The 19,406-nt window shown below is 53.6% G+C and overlaps 2 protein-coding genes across 13 annotated transcripts in view; both read left to right on the forward strand.

Moving 5' to 3' along the window:
* LOC120375654 (FXYD domain-containing ion transport regulator 6-like) overlaps positions 1–3,126 on the forward strand; it is a 56,254-nt gene extending 53,128 nt beyond the window's left edge. For all 9 annotated transcript variants that reach the window (XM_039496442.1, XM_039496441.1, XM_039496439.1 and 6 more), the window contains one exon: positions 201–3,126. The gene's annotated coding sequence lies outside the window, so the exon portion shown is untranslated. The remainder of the gene's footprint in view (positions 1–200) is intronic.
* Positions 3,127–6,741: 3,615 nt separating this feature from the next.
* On the forward strand, positions 6,742–19,070 carry FXYD2 (FXYD domain containing ion transport regulator 2). 4 transcript variants are annotated; one of them, XM_039496446.1, is made up of 6 exons: positions 6,742–7,036; positions 15,076–15,114; positions 15,761–15,835; positions 17,844–17,880; positions 18,037–18,067; positions 18,838–19,070. In XM_039496446.1, the coding sequence occupies exons 1-5, from the start codon at positions 6,928–6,930 to the stop codon at positions 18,059–18,061; spliced, it is 285 nt and encodes a 94-aa protein (XP_039352380.1). In that variant the 5' UTR covers positions 6,742–6,927; the 3' UTR covers positions 18,062–18,067; positions 18,838–19,070. The 4 variants fall into 4 exon arrangements, with proteins under 4 accessions (XP_039352380.1, XP_039352379.1, XP_039352377.1 ...); XM_039496447.1 differs by lacking the exon at positions 6,742–7,036 and adding an exon at positions 11,457–12,203; XM_039496445.1 differs by lacking the exon at positions 15,076–15,114 and having other exon boundaries at positions 6,743–7,036; positions 15,732–15,835.
* The last annotated feature ends 336 nt before the right edge of the window (positions 19,071–19,406 follow it).

Here is a 19,406-nt window from a genome sequence, read left to right on the forward strand (position 1 = left end):
ATGTGGCACCAAAATACAGGATTTTTTAAAAAGAAAAATGTAAATTGGGTCCCAGAAGTGTCTGCTGGAGTGAATCTTTGCCAGACAAAGCAAGTGCAATCTGCAATGCTTGGCTTTTTCTTAGTGTCTCCTCTGCTTTCTTCCCTGATGAGGGGTTGAGTACAGGAGCCAGACTGACTCAGTGTCCTCCCTTCTCGCAGATCAGAGACCTGAGGACAGACGCTTGGACCACCAATGCAAGCGACCTGCAAGAAAGCGAGAATGACAGCAACAGGTCCTCCTAAGGAGACGCAAAGAAGCTGTGTCTGTGTTACCCTTTGTACTTTAATACTGGTTCTCTATATAACAACCTAACTAAACTCCACGCGCGGTACTGTCTGCCTACAGTAATGTGTAATGTTAATGTATAACGACCATCGCCGTTAAGGCTAGCTGTTGACGATGTTGTATTAGTAAGTTTCTCTTCATTTTTCTAGTGCTGTTGAGTGGTGCGTGACTGCGTAAGAATGACAGGGTGTGCTCCCCGTGGCACTTTGCTTGGCACCGTATTGGGGGTGTGGTTCTTTGTCCTTTCTGTGGGGAGGGGGAGGTTTTTGGGTGGCTGCCTCTCAGACCTGGGAGCATGGATCATACGCCACACTGCAAACTAAGGAAGGGATCGTCCACTGGACGAGCTGAGTCCTGCTCTTCAGTGTTTGTAAAGCACCGTGTGCACTTATGGTGCGATATAGATCGCTCATAACAATAGTGTTTATTGGATCTCTTTAATCCAAAAGCAAGAGCCTGGTGGTGCATGGAGCCAAGTCTGCCCCGTGCTCCGATCCTGGCACAGCACTCGGATTTTAGCCACCCTGAGCCTTAGGGATTTAAATGGTTGGCCAGCATGCGTCGTCTCGCTCCACCCCCAAACATCAGCTGTTGGAGGCGCCCCGAGGAATCAGCCACTGTAGAGAGGAGCTTTTCCTGTGTGGCTCCTGCACTGGGTCTGGGAGGGGGGTGTTTTATTCTCTGGGTAGGGCAGGAAATCTGTTAAAACAGGAGATGGGTGCAAACCAACCCTCGCACTCCAGACTCTCTGTGTTTTGACGAGAGGAAGGCGGATCCGAATCTGAAGTCACATCCAGATTTCTAAGCTGGCCAAACCCAGCACCCAGGCCCAGACCCCCTCCTGGGCTTTGGGGAATTTGAAATCTGAATCCTGGTTCCCAGCTCCGGATCTGCTGAACTGGGGACAGCGCAGCACCCGTGGCTCTAGTGAGAAACCCACGGCCAGTGGCACCAGTTCAGCCAGAGCTCAGCTAAAGGCCTCGTCCCAGTTGGGGCAGCCAGCTCCTACAGCCCGTGCTTGTGCTGTGGGTGGCTGGTGTGTGCAACACAAACATTGCACGCTCAAAGCATCGCAAGCAGCAGGTTCTTGTGATACAGGTTTTTTAGTTTAGACGGGGCTTCGGGGATCACTTCAGTTTTGTTTTGGTGAAATTGAATCTGCAGATAAAATCCAACACAGTACGGCTGGAAGAGACCCATGGGGAGCAGATTGCAGTTGCATTTTGCAGTATCAGCCATAACCATCATGCGCCCCTGGAGCAGGGCCCCAAGGGCTCTTGCTGGTGAGGAGAAAGCAGAAAAGCCAATTGCTTTTATTTCTCAGACCGCAGCTCCATGCCGCTTTAAACCCAGGAGAGATCTCTTCACAGCATGTGGCTTGTCGCTGCAGCACCCTCTTCTCTGAGCTCCCGGCTAAAATCGCCTCCCCTGGAGACGTTATTTTCAATGTGATCCAATGCTTTGGTGGAAGAGTCAGTCTGTGAAATGCCCCGGTACAGTGACGCTATGCAGGGAGTAATCCTGCTTCCCTCCTCCGTTCTGTGTGACGAGGTTAGACTGTCTCTGAGGACTAAACAGGTCCTGTCTCAGAAATTCTCTCTGTTAAAGGGCCAGTTCTTATTTGTCTAAGCCAGCAAAGGCATCCAGGGAGCACTGCAGGAGATTGAACACAGCAGTACTTTACCGTGAGTGGCACATCTTTGTTAATTCCTTTGCAGTTCCCTGTAGTGGGGTACAGGAGGTCAAGTCCTTGGCATTAATGTCACGTGTAATTCCAGAGTGTCAGTATCCACTTGCTGTACAACACCCTCCTCTGCTGGGAAAATAGAGCCCTGAATGGTGCTGGGTGACCCCCCAGGGCTCGTATGGCAGCTCGGATAGGATGGAGGCTGCTCCCATGCAGGTGGGCGATGCACCACTTATTTCTATGCTGCATTCAGGTGTAACTAGGAGTTAAGTGTTGCCTGCCTCTGTGCTGGCCCAGGACACGGGGTGAATTTTCCCCCAGAAACTTCCCAAAGTCTGGTCACTTATCCAAACCTCTGAGCACCCAGGAGTATGGCCCAGGTCTGCCGTCTTTCCTGGTAACTTATGCATTGCAAGGGGAAAACTCATGCGGTCAGGTTACCTCGTAAGATTCCCAGTAGATGCACAAACCCAACGTGAGATAAAACAAGGAGAAAGAAACAAAATTACATTCAAGGGGGATGAAGCTTTCAGACCGTCTGTGTAGGTCCAGATCTGTTCCAGGGAGATTTGGGGAGAGAAGGTCCCATTTGATCCATCCCAGTTCTTCTGCCCTGGGCTCCAGGATGAGTGGGTAGGTGAGCAGAAGGAAGGTTTGTTTGGGATCCGTGACTTCAGGACACAATATTTTGTTTTCCTCCAGTGGTGTGTGAGATGGGAAGCACCTCCTGTCCTGCAGTGTGAGGCAGAGTGAGTGCGTGTTGTGTACCTCAGACCCTTATCTTTGTCCAACCTGTAGCAGGCAGTAATATGTTGTTTTTTTCTTGGTGGCATTCTACTGATTCAAACAGGCAAACAAGCAAAACCCCTCCCAGGCCGCCCCCTGAGTGTTAGCTGTACGTACACCATGAGTTCTATGTTCAGAGTGACTTCAGTGTCTGTAGTGTGCAGTCAGTATAAAGAAAAAACATTAAAAATTGTATATGTAGAAAATGGCAAAATCTTGAATGTTGTAAAATAAAACCAACTGTTGTGTTTTCATTTTAAATCAGCAAACCTTGCTGCTGTGATAACGGACTGTTGTATTCTGTGTTGTGATCCAGAATCTAAGGGGGAAAAAAAAGGAATAAAATATCATTTCTATCTTAGTGATTCTCTAACTATTTGGTACCATAATGCAGGGCTGTCTAAGGGGAGGACCAAGTCCTTTTTCCTGAATGGAAACAAAGGCCAGTGGTTAGCAGAGCCAGCTGGTAAGGGGCTTGGGGCACGGGCTGTCTTTGTTCTGTTTGCACAGTCCCTAGCGCAGTGGGGTGCTGGTCCGTGACTGGGGCTCAGAGGTGTTATCACAATACAAATAATAAATACTGTTACTCTTAACAATAATTCAAGTTCACAGCTACAACTTCCCAGGATGCAGTGCAACCTTCCCCTGACCACGCAGCGTGGTGCATCATGGGAGATATAGACTGTCCAGAATAGGGGTATCGGGCACTTGAATTACCAGTCCCATGGGGCAATGAGCCACCACAGGGAAATGCAATTTAATGTGGCACTGATTCGAACTGAGACACTTGGGGTCAGTTCCACAAACCAAAGGCAAAGGTTGAGATTCTGGAACGTCGAAAGGTTTTGCTCAGGAGCACTGAATCGTTTACCCATTTCGGAATCAAAGTATTTTGGAACTTTTCGTTCTGAGGTAATTTCAGTGTTTCAATGTTTCGTCCCAATTTGGGCGAAACGTTTGTTTTGTTTTTTAAGAGTTGGAATTTCCCGCGGGATGGCCATTGTGCTGCTCCCATGGCTCTGGGCTGAGCACAGCTTGGCCCGGATGGAGCAGCAAAGACAAGGGGGCGATTTTGACTTAAATCCTGGCAGGCGTGTGACGCATGGGGATGGTGCGAGTGCACATGGGTGGAGGTCTCTGCGTGCGGCAGAGGGTGATATAACCATCTGTGAAGGCGGGAGGTTAGCAACGGGTGCACCCTGCAGAAGAGCTCTCTACAGCTCGAAAGCTTGTCTCTCTCACCAACAGGAGTTGGTCTAATAAAAGCTATTACCTCACCCGCCTGGTCCCTTCCCCGGCCCTGGAAGATGCGGAGTTAACTCAGCTCAAGTCCCCTGCCCCACCACACCCTCACAGGCATTGGATAGGGAGCCAGTGTTCCTAAGGGATGAGGGCTGCTCCCTGGCAGTGGATTTTGCTAGCCCTTGGCGAAGGCAATGAAGAGGGCAGGGTCTCTCTGCAGGATGTTTCCGTTGCAGGCTGGCCCCAGCAGCTCACAGCGGGTAGAGCTGTACCAGTGTCACAAGGCTCTCGGACAGTACAGTGTGTCTGTGCCAGACGGTGCCAGGCCAGGAAGCTATTTATTCCTCCCTGCCATCAGCAGAGGCCCTGCCCTCCTCACGTGGAAGCTGGATGTAGTTTAATGCCCAGTTTCAGAGACTCCCCGTGAGTCTCATGGCAAAATCGAAATTCTAGCTTATTTTAATGGAAGAGCCAGATTTCTAGGTGTGTGACTAGCTCCTGGTAGTGTCCCACTGGTTCCTGTTGCTGGGGAAGGGAGGATGGGTACGGACTTCATTGTCTCCCAAGGGACAGAGGCAGCTCCAAGAAAGATGCCTTTTAACAGTTGAATAATGGCTTTAGGTTTCTATGCTCCCAGCAAACATGCCATGCATGAAGCCAACCAGCTCTCCAGGAGGCAGACCTTGTTATCCTGGGGTAAACTGAGGCACAGAGCGAGCCAGTAGCTGGATCTGAGGTGGAGATGGGAACAGAACCATGGATTATTCCCACCACTGCATCAAAACACCAGAGCCATGAAAGACATTTTCCCTCGGGCCTATTTTACTTTGATGAAATAGTGTCACCCTTCATCTAACCCAGAAACCCTGGTAAATTCCCTTCAGTTTCATGGCTCTCCCCTTAGCAGATCGGAACTACAAGGTCACCCATTGGGCAGGAAAGATCAAGCAGTATTTCTGGAAAGTTTTGTTTTCACTTCAGCGTTTCCAAGACTTTTGTGCTTCGCTGCTCCAACAGTCTTGAAAATACTGAAGAAAACAGCCTCCCAGGGGAGGACCTTTTTTACGATATGCAGAGGCCACTTGGAAGTTTCCTTCAATGCAAATAGCAAGGCTTGGGGACGGAGCCCGGCACGGAGCAAGCAAGGCTTGGGGACAGCTAAGTGCGGCGTAGCTAGCAGACACACCGCTCGGGAGCAGGTGGATTCCAGCTGGTGAGTTACTGTGTTGGCTCCTGCTGTGGATCTCCCATGGGTCATGGCTCGCTGGCCAAGGCCACCCGGCAGCCAACTTTTCCAATTAACACCACATTGCGTGCTGGCTGGGCGTGCATTGAATTCTTGCTGGAACCAAAGCATAATTGAAACTAATTTTGTCCTGCAGCTGGGCTGCAAGGTTGGATGTGCAGCTTCATCTGCTGGGTACGTCTGAGTTTGGTCGAGATTTCCTCACGCTCACGAGTTGGGTGAAAAAAGTGAGCTGCACCTGATCTGGAGTGGCAAAGGCAACACTACCTAGGCTCTTAGCACAGGCACAGCTAAACGCTGGGCCATTGAAAGGTCCTAGGGCATGTTCATGGGCCTTAGCACCTCTTGCATAAAGCTGTGGACTCTCTGAAAGGCAGCAGGCAATGGCAGCCTTCCAGCCAGCGGGCTCCCCCGGACCTGAGACTGGGGGGACTCACAATTCCCAGTGGGGAGAGAGGATGGTCTCTAAACACCAGGCAGCTGCTGTTCTGCTGACGTCGTTCTGAAGGATGCACCGTTCAGTGCAGTATGACAGCCGTAGCCTGGAGATGCTTGCACCCTTTGTATGGGCAAAGGCGGCATGTGGTGCCCGTCTGTAGTTAGACCACAGGACCGGGAGTCAGGACTCCTGGGTTCTATTCCCAAGTCTGCTGCTGGCCTGCTGTGCGGCGTTGGGCGAATCACATCAATTCCCTGCACTCCTTTTGTAAAGCGCTTTGGGACCCGCCGGTGGGCAGAGTACCAAAAGGGCCTGGTAGGTTTATTCTCCATACGGCAGAGCAGCAGAGAGAGTGGCTGGGGCAACACAGTGCATTTGCCACCTCTCTCCCTTCAGCTGATCTTCACTCAGCTGCAACAGGAGCAGGTTTTCCAGGGGCCTCAGATCCACCTGCAGCGTGCACGGGACAGGGGGCGAGGGATTCTGCTGTATGGTGCTCTCCTTCCGTTACTGGCCTGATCTGCAGCGGGATCAAAGGGACACTCATGCTATGGGCCTGGCCTCTAGGACAGGGCACTCCCAGGCCCATCTCAACAGGCTAGCGGCTTGATCCACAGCACAGGACCACTTCCTGCCTGTCCGGGGCAGGATTAGACCAGCCCGGAATCAGTTACTCCTTCTGCACAGGTGATAATACAGGAAAGCGGGGGAACAAAGCAACACCCGCTCGTAAGGTTTAGAACGAAAAGGCAGATGAGAAAGCTGGGTTTCCCCAGGGTTCCTGGTGAATGTTGGAGCCAGTTAAAGGGTGAATGTGACAATGGAGAGACTGAAAAGCCACGTCTCGTCCTGTGGCTCTCCAGTGCAGCATGCAGGGCTGGACACGAGCCAAGGCGGGCAGTGCAGAAACCCAGGGATGGCTTGGTCTGACCTTGGTGAATTCCAATGGACAATGGTGCTGTTCTGTCTCCAAGTGTCTCAACTTTTAGCCAGCTCCTCTGTCAAGAAATGGGTAAACCCCCAAAGCCTCAGGCACTATCCTGGCTGTGAGTGGAGGAGTGACTGGGAGAGAGAGACAAAGGACCAGGCTCTGCCGTGCAAAGCCAGATATGCTCACTGAGTGACTGCCTGTGGAGGGAGTGAAGAAAGGCCTCAGGATATGGACAGGCTGTTTAACAATCTGCATGAACCCACGGCCAGATGGAAGCGATGGAGGAAAAGGTCCCCCCGCCATGTACCAGCGAAGTGTCTATTGCCCCAGCTTATCGGGAGCAGAGCTCCACCAGAGTCACCCCTCTGTGCCCTGGAGGTCAGTGGAGAGCTGTGGGGGAACTGATGTGGCCCTGTGGATCACCCTGTGAGTACCTGAAGGGAATATATGTCTGTCTGCTTTTTGGGGGACAGGGCGAGATCACCATTGACCAACCAGTTGAACCCCAATCCCACGCGGTGCAGGCAGCCGACGGAGCATGCGTGGAATTGGGTGTGATGCCCCTGCCCAGACGTCCCCAAGCACCGAGTGACGGTGTGCCGCTGGCTCTGGAGTAGCTGTGCGTGCTTTCAGCTGGCTGCGAGTCCTGCGGTCTGTGCACTAGGGCAGCTATGGGGCCTGACCATGCTGCAAGGAAACCCAGGGTGTGCTGTTTACTCCAGGGGTTTCTGGGCCCCAGGGGACCCTGAACTGAGCCATCAGCGTGAGGCAGGAAAGCCTTGCTGAGCTTGTGAAGGGAGCTTGGAAGGAAGCATCAGGGCTGGGAATGGTTGGGCTGCGAGAAGCCTGAAGAAGAGCCGGAGGGTTTGCTGGCTCCTGGCCCTGGTCTGCCTTAATCTGCCCTTGCATTGTCTCTGCTGCGTGCACCCTCTGGCTGCTGCTTCGCCCAGGCTGGAGAGCTCTGTAAGATTCCATGTTCCCTTTTCATTCCCTTCCACCTTCCTTAGGTTATGTCTGCTCTGCCCTTTCGGCAGTAAAACATTTGCCGGTTAGGGGTGTGAAAAAACACCCCCGATCGACAAAAGTTTTCCTGATGAAAAGCACCGGTGTGGACAGTGCACAAAGCTACTGCCCCTCGTTGGGGGTGGTTTTATTTTGTTGGCAGGAGAGAGCATGGTTGTAGAGGCACAGCTATACCTCTGTAAGGTGTGCAGTGTAGACACAGCTTTAGTTACAAGGAGGAAGGCTGTGCCCTTTCTGAGAGGAGCTCAAGCTGGAAAATTTGGATTGTGTGTGTGTGTGTGTGTGATTGATATATATATATCTGTGGAACCTCCAAGCCAGCTTCGTGCTAATGTCAGACAGGGAGACAGGGTTCCTCTCCTTGAAGCTTGTAGCAGAAGAAACTATGGGAAGCTGCCCCTGCTGCTCAGCTGTGTTTTAGTGCCCATTTGCTACAGCCCCGTGAGTGGCCAGTACAAACAGCAAATGGTGCCTGTGCTCAACTGGTGAGGCACCAGCGGGGACAGCCGGGCTTTGTTAGAGCTGACTGTCTCCTGTCTAACGACGGGCGATAAAATCAGTTTTGTGCTAGGAGGAGGGAATCTTTCCAAGTCACCGTTCAATGGCCCCATTTTCTGCAGCAATTTTAACAATACCCAGAGACTTTCAGGTGTGTGTGGGGGAGCAAGCCAGCCACTTTGCACTATTGAAGCTGTGCAATAAGAACCGGGCTTTGTTCAGTGCATCTCAGTTTCCTCTTCCCCTTTCCTAAAAACTGTAATCCCAGATGCATCACAGAGTGAAACAGGCTGCAAAGTCAGAAAGCGGGTGCGGGTGCGCTGTGCAGGGACAGAGGGGGAGGTCTGGGCCAGAGGAGAGATGTGGTTTGAAATGAGAGTTGAAAACAGAGGGAGTGTGGCATGTGGCAGTGAGAACAGGGAGGCTGTGTCACAGGGGCTGCTGCAGAGGGGGAGAGTCTTGCACCCAGAGTGTTAGTGAACTGGGTCAGAGAGGGGGTGGGTGCTACAGGGGCAGAACAGTGACAGTCGTGGGCTGAGTCTGGAGCAATACAAGGCAGCACGTTTGCACCTGTGAGTTTGTTTGTCACCAAGTGACAGCCCCTCCCACCTGTTATATTGGGGATCCACCAGTGCAGAGACCCAGAGCCCACTCAAGCCTGTTCCTCAGTGAATGGAGCTGTGTTGAAGTGGAGCAGATGGTAAGTGCTTGGTATGATGTGGAGCAGAACCTCACTTAGCCACCCACCTCCTCATCCACCAGCAAAAGCTGGCAGCCACCCAGCAGGGCTGGTACTGGAGGGAGCTCTCTCATTCCTGGGGCTGTAGGATGCTCCAAGACCTGCCAAGCGCTAGCTGTGATGCGTCTCAAGGCACACAGGGCTGTGAGCTTCCTTGTTATTACCTGCCAACAGCGCAAGGGAATCTTGCTGGGTGTTAATTCCCTAACAGCCAGCCAGTCAGGCACTCGCGCACTCTCCTCTGGGCTACACTTGTCCTGTCGGTGCCTGGGAGGTTGATGATAGATGCACTCCAGCTCCCTTGTACCCTCAAAGTGTCCCCTGGTAGTATCCAGCTCCTACTCGTTGGATAACCACAGACATCCCAGCTGCTCTGTTCCCCAAGGAACAGTGTCACACCTTAGCCAGCCGCTCCTGTGTCACATACTGCACCTGAGTTCCAGTCCCAAATGTCACAGCACATCTCACCCAAACGGCCCTCCGGTGCTTTCAGCCAAGCCAGGCTGTGATCCCCCTTTGCATGAAGCAAATTCTCTGTCCATTCGCTTCCCAGGGGAAGGATGCCAGGGTGTTTCTTTGTGCCCTTAAAAATACCAGAACAAGCCTTTGGGTTCACGTCTGCCCCCTGCTGTTTATTTCTTCCTGTTAGTTTCCTTCTCAAGCCTCCACCAGCTCTTCATTAGCATTTGACTTTGTATGTTAATAGACCCCTATTGTATGACAAACAATGCACAATGGAGATCAGTGTCCCCTACCCCCACAGTTTGTCTCAAGAGATGTGTGCCCTGTTTTTCACTACAGCCCTAGAGAACGTGCTGTTGCTGGTTAGTATATAACCATATCTCTGTACGTGCATCTCACAATGGTTGTAATGATTAGTGTGACACAGGCTTTTGCTAGACACATTACAGGATGTTCTTGGGGTGAAGCCAGGAGATCCCTGCACCCCGTTATACCCCAGTGTGCTCTGCAAGTTGGCATCCAGAGGTTCTTGGGTCACGCTGGTTTAGTTAAAGCTAACCTGCACCAGTCCAACGCCTGCGGCATCATTCTTGGGGGTTGAGGGGTGTGGTTTGTTCACTAATTCACAATTTTCAGTCATTCCTCCTAGGTTTTTGGGACAAACGGGGTCTGCTGCACAGTGTGCACAGCCAGGGACTGATGCAAGCCACGGAAGTAGGATTCAGATTTCCAGTACCTCAATATTTGGGCTTGATTTGAGGCTGTCTCCAGTCAATGATGCTAAGACCCAAATTCCAGGGGTCATACCTTGGTCTGCTTTAAAGAGACAAACAATAGTCCTGGTGTCAGTAAATAGCCTGTAACCCTGGCACTCACCTGGCATAAATCTCCAGACAGACAGACAGACGAAGACGTGCTGTCCTCCCAGACCCTCATTACAACTATTGCTTCTTGCTTATGACAAGCAGGAAGGAGGAGCCATTTTATAACAAGGACAAACATTCTGAAATGCGCCCCAGCAGTTCCTCAGGGCCAGGGTTTTAATGTGAGGCCTTGGTATCCCTGAGGCTGTAATTAGAGCTGATTAGCTTCTCAGAGCCGGCCTAGGATGGTGTTTGTCAGGCTATTCAGCTAGCGAGCTAGGTTCTTACTCTGCTGCTCAGCACTGCGGTGTCAGTGTGTGTTCCCTGCGGGCTCTGGGAATCTGGTGCAGAGAGCTCCCCGGGGTAGGTTGCCCTGTTAGTCTGTATCAGCAAAAAGAACAGGAGTCCTTGTGGCACCTTAGAGACTAACACATTTATTTAGGCATAAGCTTTCGTAGGCTAAAACCCACTTCATTGGATGTATGGAGTGAAAATTTTAGCCCACGAAAGCTTATGCCCAAATAAATATGTTAGTCTCTAAGGTGCCACAAGGACTTCTCATTGTTTTCCCCTGGGGCAGGTTCCACTCTGTAAGCACCATAACAGTAATCGGCTGGGATGCGTGACTTGCTGGTCACTGATTGCCAGAACAGAACAAACTGCACTTAACAGAGGGCTCAGCATTTAGCCTCTGGCTGCTGGGAAGAGGGGAGGTTTACAGACCTGCGGGGGAGAGGAGTCCGCACAAAGCGATTTGTGTATGCAGACAGCATTGGCAAAACCAATGGCATGGACTGGACTGCCTGCTGTGCCGCCCTGGGTGCAGGATGCTGCCTTTGCTGAGGTGTTGATTACAGTAGAACCTCAGAGTTACAACGCCCTGGGAATGGAGGTTGTTCGTAACTCAGCAAAACGTTCTGGTGGTTCTTTCAAAAGTTTACAACTGAACATTGACTTAATACAGCTTTGAAACTTACTGTGCAGAAGAAAAATGCTGCGTTCCCTTTATTGTTTTAGTAGTTTACGTTTAACACTGCACTGTACTGTATTCGCTTCTCTTTTGTTGTTGTTGGTCTCTGCTGCTGCCTGACTGTGCACCTCGGGTTCCAAATGAGGTGTGCGGCTAACTGGTGAGTTTGTAACTTTCTGGTGCTCATAACTCTGAGGTTCTGCTGTATCCTCTCCCCCGAAGGACTGGGACTGGGGCAGGCTGCTCCATCAGCGGCTGACGCTGGGCCTGCAGGAGGGCCAAGCAGTGCTGAACTCTGGTCTGGCCTTAATGGGACCCCTGTCTCCCTGCCAAGCTGCCAGGGTGGTGGTGGGGTAGGATTCCCCTTCCCCTCCTATGTTGCTAGCCAGTAGCCAGCCAAGAGACATGATCAAGGGATCAGAGCCAAGGGCCGGAGCCAGGAAATCCCACAGCTCTGCCTCTGACTTACTGGGTGACCTTGGCCAAGTCCCTTCCCTCTGCCTCAGTTTCCCACTGCAACATGGGGATAATGACAGGACCCAGCAGGCAGAGCTTGTGGGGGCTGGGTAGGAAGGTTGCCAAGCACCTGGAGAATGAAAAGTGCCCTAATTGCTTATTAGCCCTTCCCCTCTCCCTGCTGGGGCTGTCAGAGCTGAGATGCCCCTCGCTGAACTCCATGACACTCCCATTGACCTTTCAAACAGAGGCTGAGGGTGCATCTGGCTCAGCCCCTGCTCTCCGTGTGAACTGGAGAGAGCTGGTTGCAGGGGCTTGTTCTTTCCTTTGCCCCCTCAAGGAGTCTGATGTTTCCAAAACCTGGGTCTGGGCCATGTGCCTCACCTTGTGACTGGGATAAACATTACACTGAGGCCGTTAATGTTTAATGACGTTTGTCCCACGCCCCCCCACCCCCATTAATGTGCTTTCCCGGTGGTGCACACGCCCAGACCCAGGCACCCGCTGGACGGCTCGCTGGGAAGATGGCTGACGGTAAGGGTCTCGCTGCTCTTCAGCTCCCTGTCGGAGGCAGGCTGTGCTCTGCCAGGCTGTACCTGGGAGCACGGGGAGCGCGCTGCCATTCATTCACCCTCTCTGCAAGTGGAGTTTAGGCTTTGCTGGCAGGCGTGGCAGGCGGACAGGCAGGCGGAGAGACGTGAATGCTCCCTTAGCAGGGAAGCGTTCCCCGTGCTCTCAGACGTGGGGGCCTAAGCCCCGGTTAGACATCCAAATCAGCAGAGTGGTTTGATTGTCAAAGGCGCTGGGCACAGGCTGCTCTCCGGGTGGAGCCTTCACAGGGGCTCAGGAGCCGGCCATTAGGCTCTCAGGTGTGAAGATTTTGGCTGATGCTTTTAGATGCCTTATCCTAGTGCTTGGAGTGATCTCGTCCTCTCACATGGAAAGAGGGCTCTGCCCCGAGGCTGAGCTGGGGAAACCCTGCAAGAATTCAGGAGAGAGGCCCAAATAATCCCAAGAGTTTTGCCCTCGGCAGGGGGAGCAGTAGTTATAGGAAGGGTCAGTTTTTCCAGAGGGATTTTCCCTCCCCATAGGATGGACGCAGTGGCAAGGTCAGGGGACCTGGAGCAGAGAAGAGCGGCACGGGGACAGAACGAGTGGGTCAGCGCAGTGGTATCATGGTGTGACCCGGCTGAGGAGAAGGCAGTAGTTCCAGCCTGCGGCACTGTGCTGTGCTACCGGGCAGTCAGGAGGTCAGCTGAGCTCCGCCATTTCACCAAAGGGAGTGGGAATTGCCGTCCCGGTCAGATTGCTAGCGGGCACTGTGTGAAACCTGGGTGTCGGTGAGGTAACACCCACAAATGGTGGCGGATTTGTGCCAACACAGGTTCCTAGACACCCTGGAGCCATTCAGAGGGATACAGGCTAACCCGTAAATCTGCCCATGGTTAAAACGCAGATTTGAATCTGTGACACTTTTCCTTTTCCTTTTCATCTCTTTTTTCCTGTCTTACTCCCCCAACCCCCATGGGCCCTGTCCGGTTTGGAATGCAGTGATTAACAAGGCCCCCCCGGCCCCACCTACAAACAAGCAGCACTGTAAAAGGCAAGGTGGTGCTAGGCAGATGAATCAGAGTCCCAGTTGTTGGCTGTTTTCTACCCAGTGCTCCACAGTCCCCTCCGCGAGTGTGAGAAATAATTGAGTTGGAAAGGCAGGTTAGAAGGTGACTATGGAATGTGCCAGTGACTGATTGCAGCTGTGTAACTTTACTCTACGCAGGTTAACCTTTTCCTCCCCCTCCTGAACACATTGCTTTAGACACGGTCGAGATTGGGATTTGCCCAAAGTTTAAGGGGTGTTTGGATCCACCCAGGAAGTTTGACTCTGGAAACCAATTTTCCCCCCAAATCCCAGGGACCTGGAATCCAACCTGTCTCTAGCTGCTTCCCATGATGGAAAATGGTCTGAAAAAAACAGCAGTTTGCTGAGGACTCTTTGGAAAGCCAATCATGCTCCCCAAGGAGCCTGTAGCCTGTGAAATCCACCGTGCCCTTACTCCACCCCCGCTCCATTCTCCATTGCCCTCACGGCCTGTTCCCTTCACAGAGCTCTCTCTGGGGACCAGGGACCCTGCTAGGTTTTACGACGCCCCCAAGATGCTGCGCCCCGTGCACAGGGCGCTGGGCGGTGCAGATGCCTGGCAAGCAGCAGCAGTTACAATCTGTCCGTTCAGAGCAGGTTTTGGTGCTCTGTGACCGTAGGCTTGCAGAGCTTTGGGGCAATACACGGGCCAGTAGCACTAATCTGGGAAGTGGAGCCCTCCCTAGGCTGGCTGTGAAATCCCAGCATGGAAGACTCTCCAGAGGTGGTGCTCAGGAGTGCTGGCCGTGGGCATGAGTCCCCAAGCCTGCCGCTCTCAGCTGATCTCTAGGTATGGATGTGGCCCTGGTGAAGGTACTATCGAGGGCCGGCAAGCAGTTATACATAGCGGGAAAGTTTGGCTCACACAGCATGATTATAGGTTAGGACTGAGCTCCTTTGGCAGAGCTATGGGAGGCCAGGACCGGGACAGCAGGCCCTGGGGCAGGTTGGACAGGAGCTGCACTGGCAGATCTGTTTAGGGGACCAAGGACTGGACTAGCAGGGAGGCCCTGTGCATCAGAGAGGAAGTGCATTGGCACAGATGTTCAGGAGAGAAAAGGCTGGAATAATGTGGGGTTGGGGGAGAGAACGGGCTGGAATAATGGGGGGCCTGTGGGGGGAAGAGAACGGGCTGGAATAATGGGGGGCCTGTGGGGGGAAGAGAACAGGCTGGAATAATGGGGGGCTTGTGGGGGAACAGGGCTTCAGGTCTAAGCTGAAGGGTAGATTTCGAAACATGCTGTTGAAAATGAATCATACCCACATTGACCTGGGGCAAGTGGACAGAGGGAGGGGAGGTACACGGGACTCGCAGACTCTCTGGCACTTGGACGCAGTGAATTTGGGGCAGGTGTGTAATGGTAGCTGTGGAAGCCACTGGGAGCTGGTGTCATGGGCTAGGGTAGGCTCTATCCCCGGCATTCCCAGTCTCCACTGCCAGCAGCCCCACAAGATCCCACAGGGCTGCACCAGCAGCCAGTCAGTGTGTGGCCGCCCGCTGCAGCCTGGGATCACTGTGCTGGCTGGCCCCGAAGGTCTCTCCTTGGCTGCCAGGGGCAGGGACGGATCAGCTGTTTCCCCAGCTCTCCCATGGAGCCCTGGGCACTGTTCAGGAGATGTGCCTTCCCCGGGGCAGCTAGGCTCAGAGTCTGGGGTGCGGGGAGCCCGTTCCATAGCCGCTCCCTTGTGTCGTGGAGCTACGATACACCAGCAGCTCTGGGACCTCACCCCACTGGCTCGTCACTGACCTGCTCGCTCTTTTCCCAGAGATCGTCCCAGAGCAGGTGCCTGACAAGTTCACCTATGGTAAGACTCTTCTCTGCACCGTCGCACGAGGCCCTGGCTACCCCAGCCTTCGGTCTGTAATTCTTTGTCCAGTGGTCCCCCTGTGCTCCAAACACTGGAAGAGACGGCCTCTGCCCGGTGTCATTACCCTGTCAATAGGACAGAGCGGGAGGGCTACTGGCCCCTGGGGGCTGGCAGGGAACTGAGGCAGATTCAGTGACTTGCTCCCGGTCACACAGGGAGCCTGGGATGGGCCAAGAATTGAGCCCAGATCTCACCTTAGCCCCCAGATCCCCCTTCTGCCCTGTGGTTAGCCCCTGGATCTGTAGGCAGTGCCAGCCCCAGTGGCCATCCCGTAGCCAGGGGCACAGCTCTGTGAGCCTGCGGGTAGCTGCGTGGGATGCCTTTGGTGGCCCGCATTCATGTCACACACGTGTCACAGAGGGGAATCAGAAGCAAAGCCCTTCAAGGGCTGTTCTCAGGCAGCCGCCCAAGCCTGGCTGCCGTTGGTGCTGGAGCTGCGGCGAAGGCATGGGCCGCTCCAGCGGTAGCTGGTAACTCTTGCTCATCTGAGAGCTTCAGAGCTCGGTGAGATGCGACTCTTCCCTCCCCCAGCCCAGCTCCCTTTGCTCCGCCAGGCTAACAGGTGTCTCTCTCCCGTTCCGAGATTACGAGACCATTCGGAATGGGGGGCTGATCTTCGCCGTGGTGGCTTTCGTGGTCGGACTCCTCATCATCCTCAGTAAGTCTCACTTCTGGGGGGCTGCAGCCCTGCCTCCCACCAGCCCAAAGGCTGGGGTCGCGTGGGGGCTCTTCTCTGCTCCCCACACTGTGCTGCACATGGCTGCCCAGTGCCGGGGAAGGGAGGAGAGGGTGCATCTGTGCTTTGTGTGCGAACACACATACAGGCAAGCCGAGTCCTGCCTCAGTGTGTGTCACAGCCTGGGGGCCGGAGGGCCTGCTAACATGCCCCTGCTTTGTGGCAGGACGAGGTCCATTCTCCGTAAACCATCGCATGTCAGAGGGGCCTAGGCTTTGCCCTGCAGAACCGCAGCAACAGCACCGCTTAGAGCTTCAACTTTCCCTGAAATGTTTAACGTGGCCTCCCCTGCCCTCGCTCCGCCCTGGCCTGGACATCAGTGAGAACAATGGCCTCTGTCTCCCATGTCTCCTCTCTGCTTTGTTCTCGCTGCAGGAGGCCCCACAGAGCTGGGGGCCAGAGGCTGGGTACATGGCTCAGAACTTAGATGCAGATTTGGGTGCATGTTAATCTTTAGTAGAAGCTAGTAGGAAAATTTCCATCAAGGCAAGATTCCAACAGAAAATGGGGGTGGGGTGGGGAGGAGATTGTGCAAATATTTGCAGAAGCAATTTTGCCTTTTCCTGCCAGCTTTAAGGTTCAGGGTGAAAAGGTCACCAATTAAAAATGAGAGCAACAATATCTGACATTTCTAGAGGCAGAAACCAGGTTTTCCAAAGTGCTCCACTCCTGCAGACTCACTGGTGACCCAGCATGCTGGGCTGTTTTGCAAACCTAGCCATATATAGCCAGGGGACACTTTGCCCACTGCTGACAGGCAGCCAGCTCTGGGATGAAACACAATAGACATTTAACAGTGCACACCGCTACAGGGAAGAAAAGGAAGGAGAAAACTGTGTGCACTTGAAACCGTAGTAGCAGTGTAGAGAGAGTATCAGAGGGGTAGCCGTGTTAGTCTGGTTCTGTAAAAGCAGCAAAGAGTCCTGTGGCACCTTATAGACTAACAGACGTTTTGCAGCATGAGCTTTTGCATGAGCTTTCGTGGGTGAATGCCCACTTCGGAGAATGCATCCGACGAAGTGGGCATTCACCCACGAAAGCTCATGCTGCAAAACGTCTGTTAGTCTATAAGGTGCCACAGGATTCTTTGCTGCTAGTGTAGAGAGAGATGCAGAATGGAGGTACCTGGGGTGGAGTTCGGCCAGAAGGACTGGGTCAGCATCCTGGCCTCTGAGCAAAGTGCCACGGACCCTTGAATAACCTACGCCATGCGTCTCACCCACTAGCCCCAAATGCTGCAAACTCTGCAGATGGGAATAACAGCGTATTCCAGGTGGGTTCCAGATGCATGGCTGCTCTTTACAGCTGTGCTCAGGGCAGCTCCCAGCAGGCAGGCAGCCCTGGCTCTCTCCGCTGGTGTCCAGGCCTGACTGGGCCGTGTGGCTGAACAGGGCGTTTGTTCAGAGAGCTCAAGGAGGCTGAAATGTCCCGTTGGCACCCACAGGCCGGTGCGGGAGAGCCCAGAGCACGTTCCCAGAGTGCACCTCCCTCCTGGCTGGGCAGGGGCAGGCAGAGCTGGTGGCTTGAAAACCAAAGCTAGGGGTCAGTCCAGAGACGGGCACGGTTCTGACCCCCACCCACCCCCAGTGCCCGAGGGCTGGCCGACCCCACGCCAGACTCCGGTGTGCTTGCTGAAGCAGGGCTGTGCCGAGAGTTCCCACCACTGTGGGTGGGGTGGCCTTGGTCCCTATGCGATGGCTGCAGAGGCCACGCCGAGTTGAGGAGGCAGAGGCTTCAGGGGAGGGGCTCTTTGCCCCACAGACACAGCAGAATTATTGCATCAAAGAGAGAGGGGCAGCAGAAGGTGGGTGGAAGCCTGAGAGCAGTGAGGGAGCACCGGGATGTGGCCAGGGCCAGGGAGCACCGGGATGTGGCCAGGGCCAGCCCAGCCAAGGCGTAGGAGGCCTCAGACTCTTTCCCTTGTTTCCAGGTCGGCGGTTCCGCTGCGGAGCAAAGAAGAGAAGAAGGTTGGTGGTGTTTTAAATCGTCCAAGTCAGTCAGCCCATGTCTTCTCTTTAGTGGGAGTCTGTAGATGGTTCGAGGGCCGAGACATTGACTTTCCCCTTGGCTGCTTTGGCTCGTGCTGATGCTACTTTCTCTCTCTTTTCCGTCTGTTTCCTTAGACAAAGTGACGATGACGAGCTGTAGCTGCAGGTACGTGGAACGGAGGGAGAGCAGTGGGGAGTGGGAGGCAGCGTGGCTAGCAGGGCTGTATGGTGTATCAGGCTGTATGGCAGTGATGCCTGATGCACTGCACCGTTGGCAGGTGTCCATCCTGCTAGGAAAGGGTTAAGTGGGCTCTGCTGACTCCCTGGGGCAGGAGGCTCAGTACCCCACTGGGACATAAGGGAAATGGGAGGCAGAGGATCTAGGGTGTGGACTGAGCAGCCTAGAGAGAGGAGTCCTAGGAGCTTCCCAGCCTGCAGAGAATGTCTAAGTCTGAGCTTTCTGCCCGTATCAGTTTTGTAGGTAACAAAGCCAAACCCCAGGGAAGGGCTGGGGCTGGACTCTACACGCTGCGTGGGCTGTATCTTAGAGCAGTTTGGGAGAGGTACCTGCTCACAGTGCTGCTGTTTAAGTCCAAGGCCAGGACGTGGGGTGGGGGTAGAGGGGAAAGGATCCAGGTGGCACAAACCTTTTTGGGTCTGATCCAATGTGAGGAAACAGTATTGACATCCACACAGTGCAGCGGCAATCTGGGACGAAAACTTCTCAGCCAATCCTATGGCTCAACGGGTAGAGAATGGGATTGCCAGGTAGGTGTGGCCTATCCCCATTGGGTGTGTGTGTGTCTGCGGAGTGTGTTTGTGCAAGAGGAGTGCCACGTGCACCAGCAGAGGGCGCAGCACGGAGCTGAGAACTAGTCTGCAGGTATCTACTGCCCGGCTGATTTAACGCTTTCTGTTATTTCTTTCCAATTCTAGAACCGCCTGGACTGTCTGGAAAGCGGCTTCCTGCCCAGTGCTCTGTCTGGGAGGGGGGAGTTGTCTTCAGGAGCCAAGCCCCTTGCACCGGAGACATTAACCCTCTCAGCCCTGCACCTCTATACACACTATTTGCATGGCTTTCCTTTGTAAAATCAGTTCAGTGCTTCTTTGCCTCAATAAAGCTCCTGCTGAGCGAGGGTTAAAGCTTGTACCCAGGTGGGTTTGAGTCAGCCAGTTTCTCTGCCCTGTGCCAGTTTCTTTCTCTGTCCAGAAACATCAGACAATTCTGAACCCAAACCCAGCAGGTAAAATCTCTCACCCTTCATCCCCATAAGCAAAAGGGGTTTGAGCTTTAACCTTTTAAGTGAAGGGCCTAAGTGCCAGAGTGGGAGGTATCCTGAGCTGGGAGCTCTGTCAGTCTTTCCTGTTGAAGCTGGTCCACCTTCGTTAAATGATAATTGGGGAAGTCCCGGTCGCCCCCAGATCAGGGAGTTGCTGGTTGAGATGGGATTTGAACCTTGCTCTCTAACCTCTCAAGTGAAGGGCGTACGTGCGGGATTGGGAGG

The sequence above is a fragment of the Mauremys reevesii genome, linkage group 12, assembly GCF_016161935.1.
Source record: "Mauremys reevesii isolate NIE-2019 linkage group 12, ASM1616193v1, whole genome shotgun sequence".
Taxonomy (NCBI): domain Eukaryota; kingdom Metazoa; phylum Chordata; order Testudines; family Geoemydidae; genus Mauremys; species Mauremys reevesii.

Coding starts and splice junctions, on each gene's coding strand:
- FXYD2 (XM_039496443.1), top strand. CDS start 6,928: ATGGAAGCGATGGAGGAAAAGGTCCCCCCGCCATGTACCAGCGAAGTG. Junction 7,085..15,760: donor GTGGCCCTGTGGATCACCCT/GTGAGTACCTGA, acceptor TCCCGTTCCGAG/ATTACGAGACCATTCGGAAT. Junction 17,881..18,036: donor GGAGCAAAGAAGAGAAGAAG/GTTGGTGGTGTT, acceptor CTGTTTCCTTAG/ACAAAGTGACGATGACGAGC.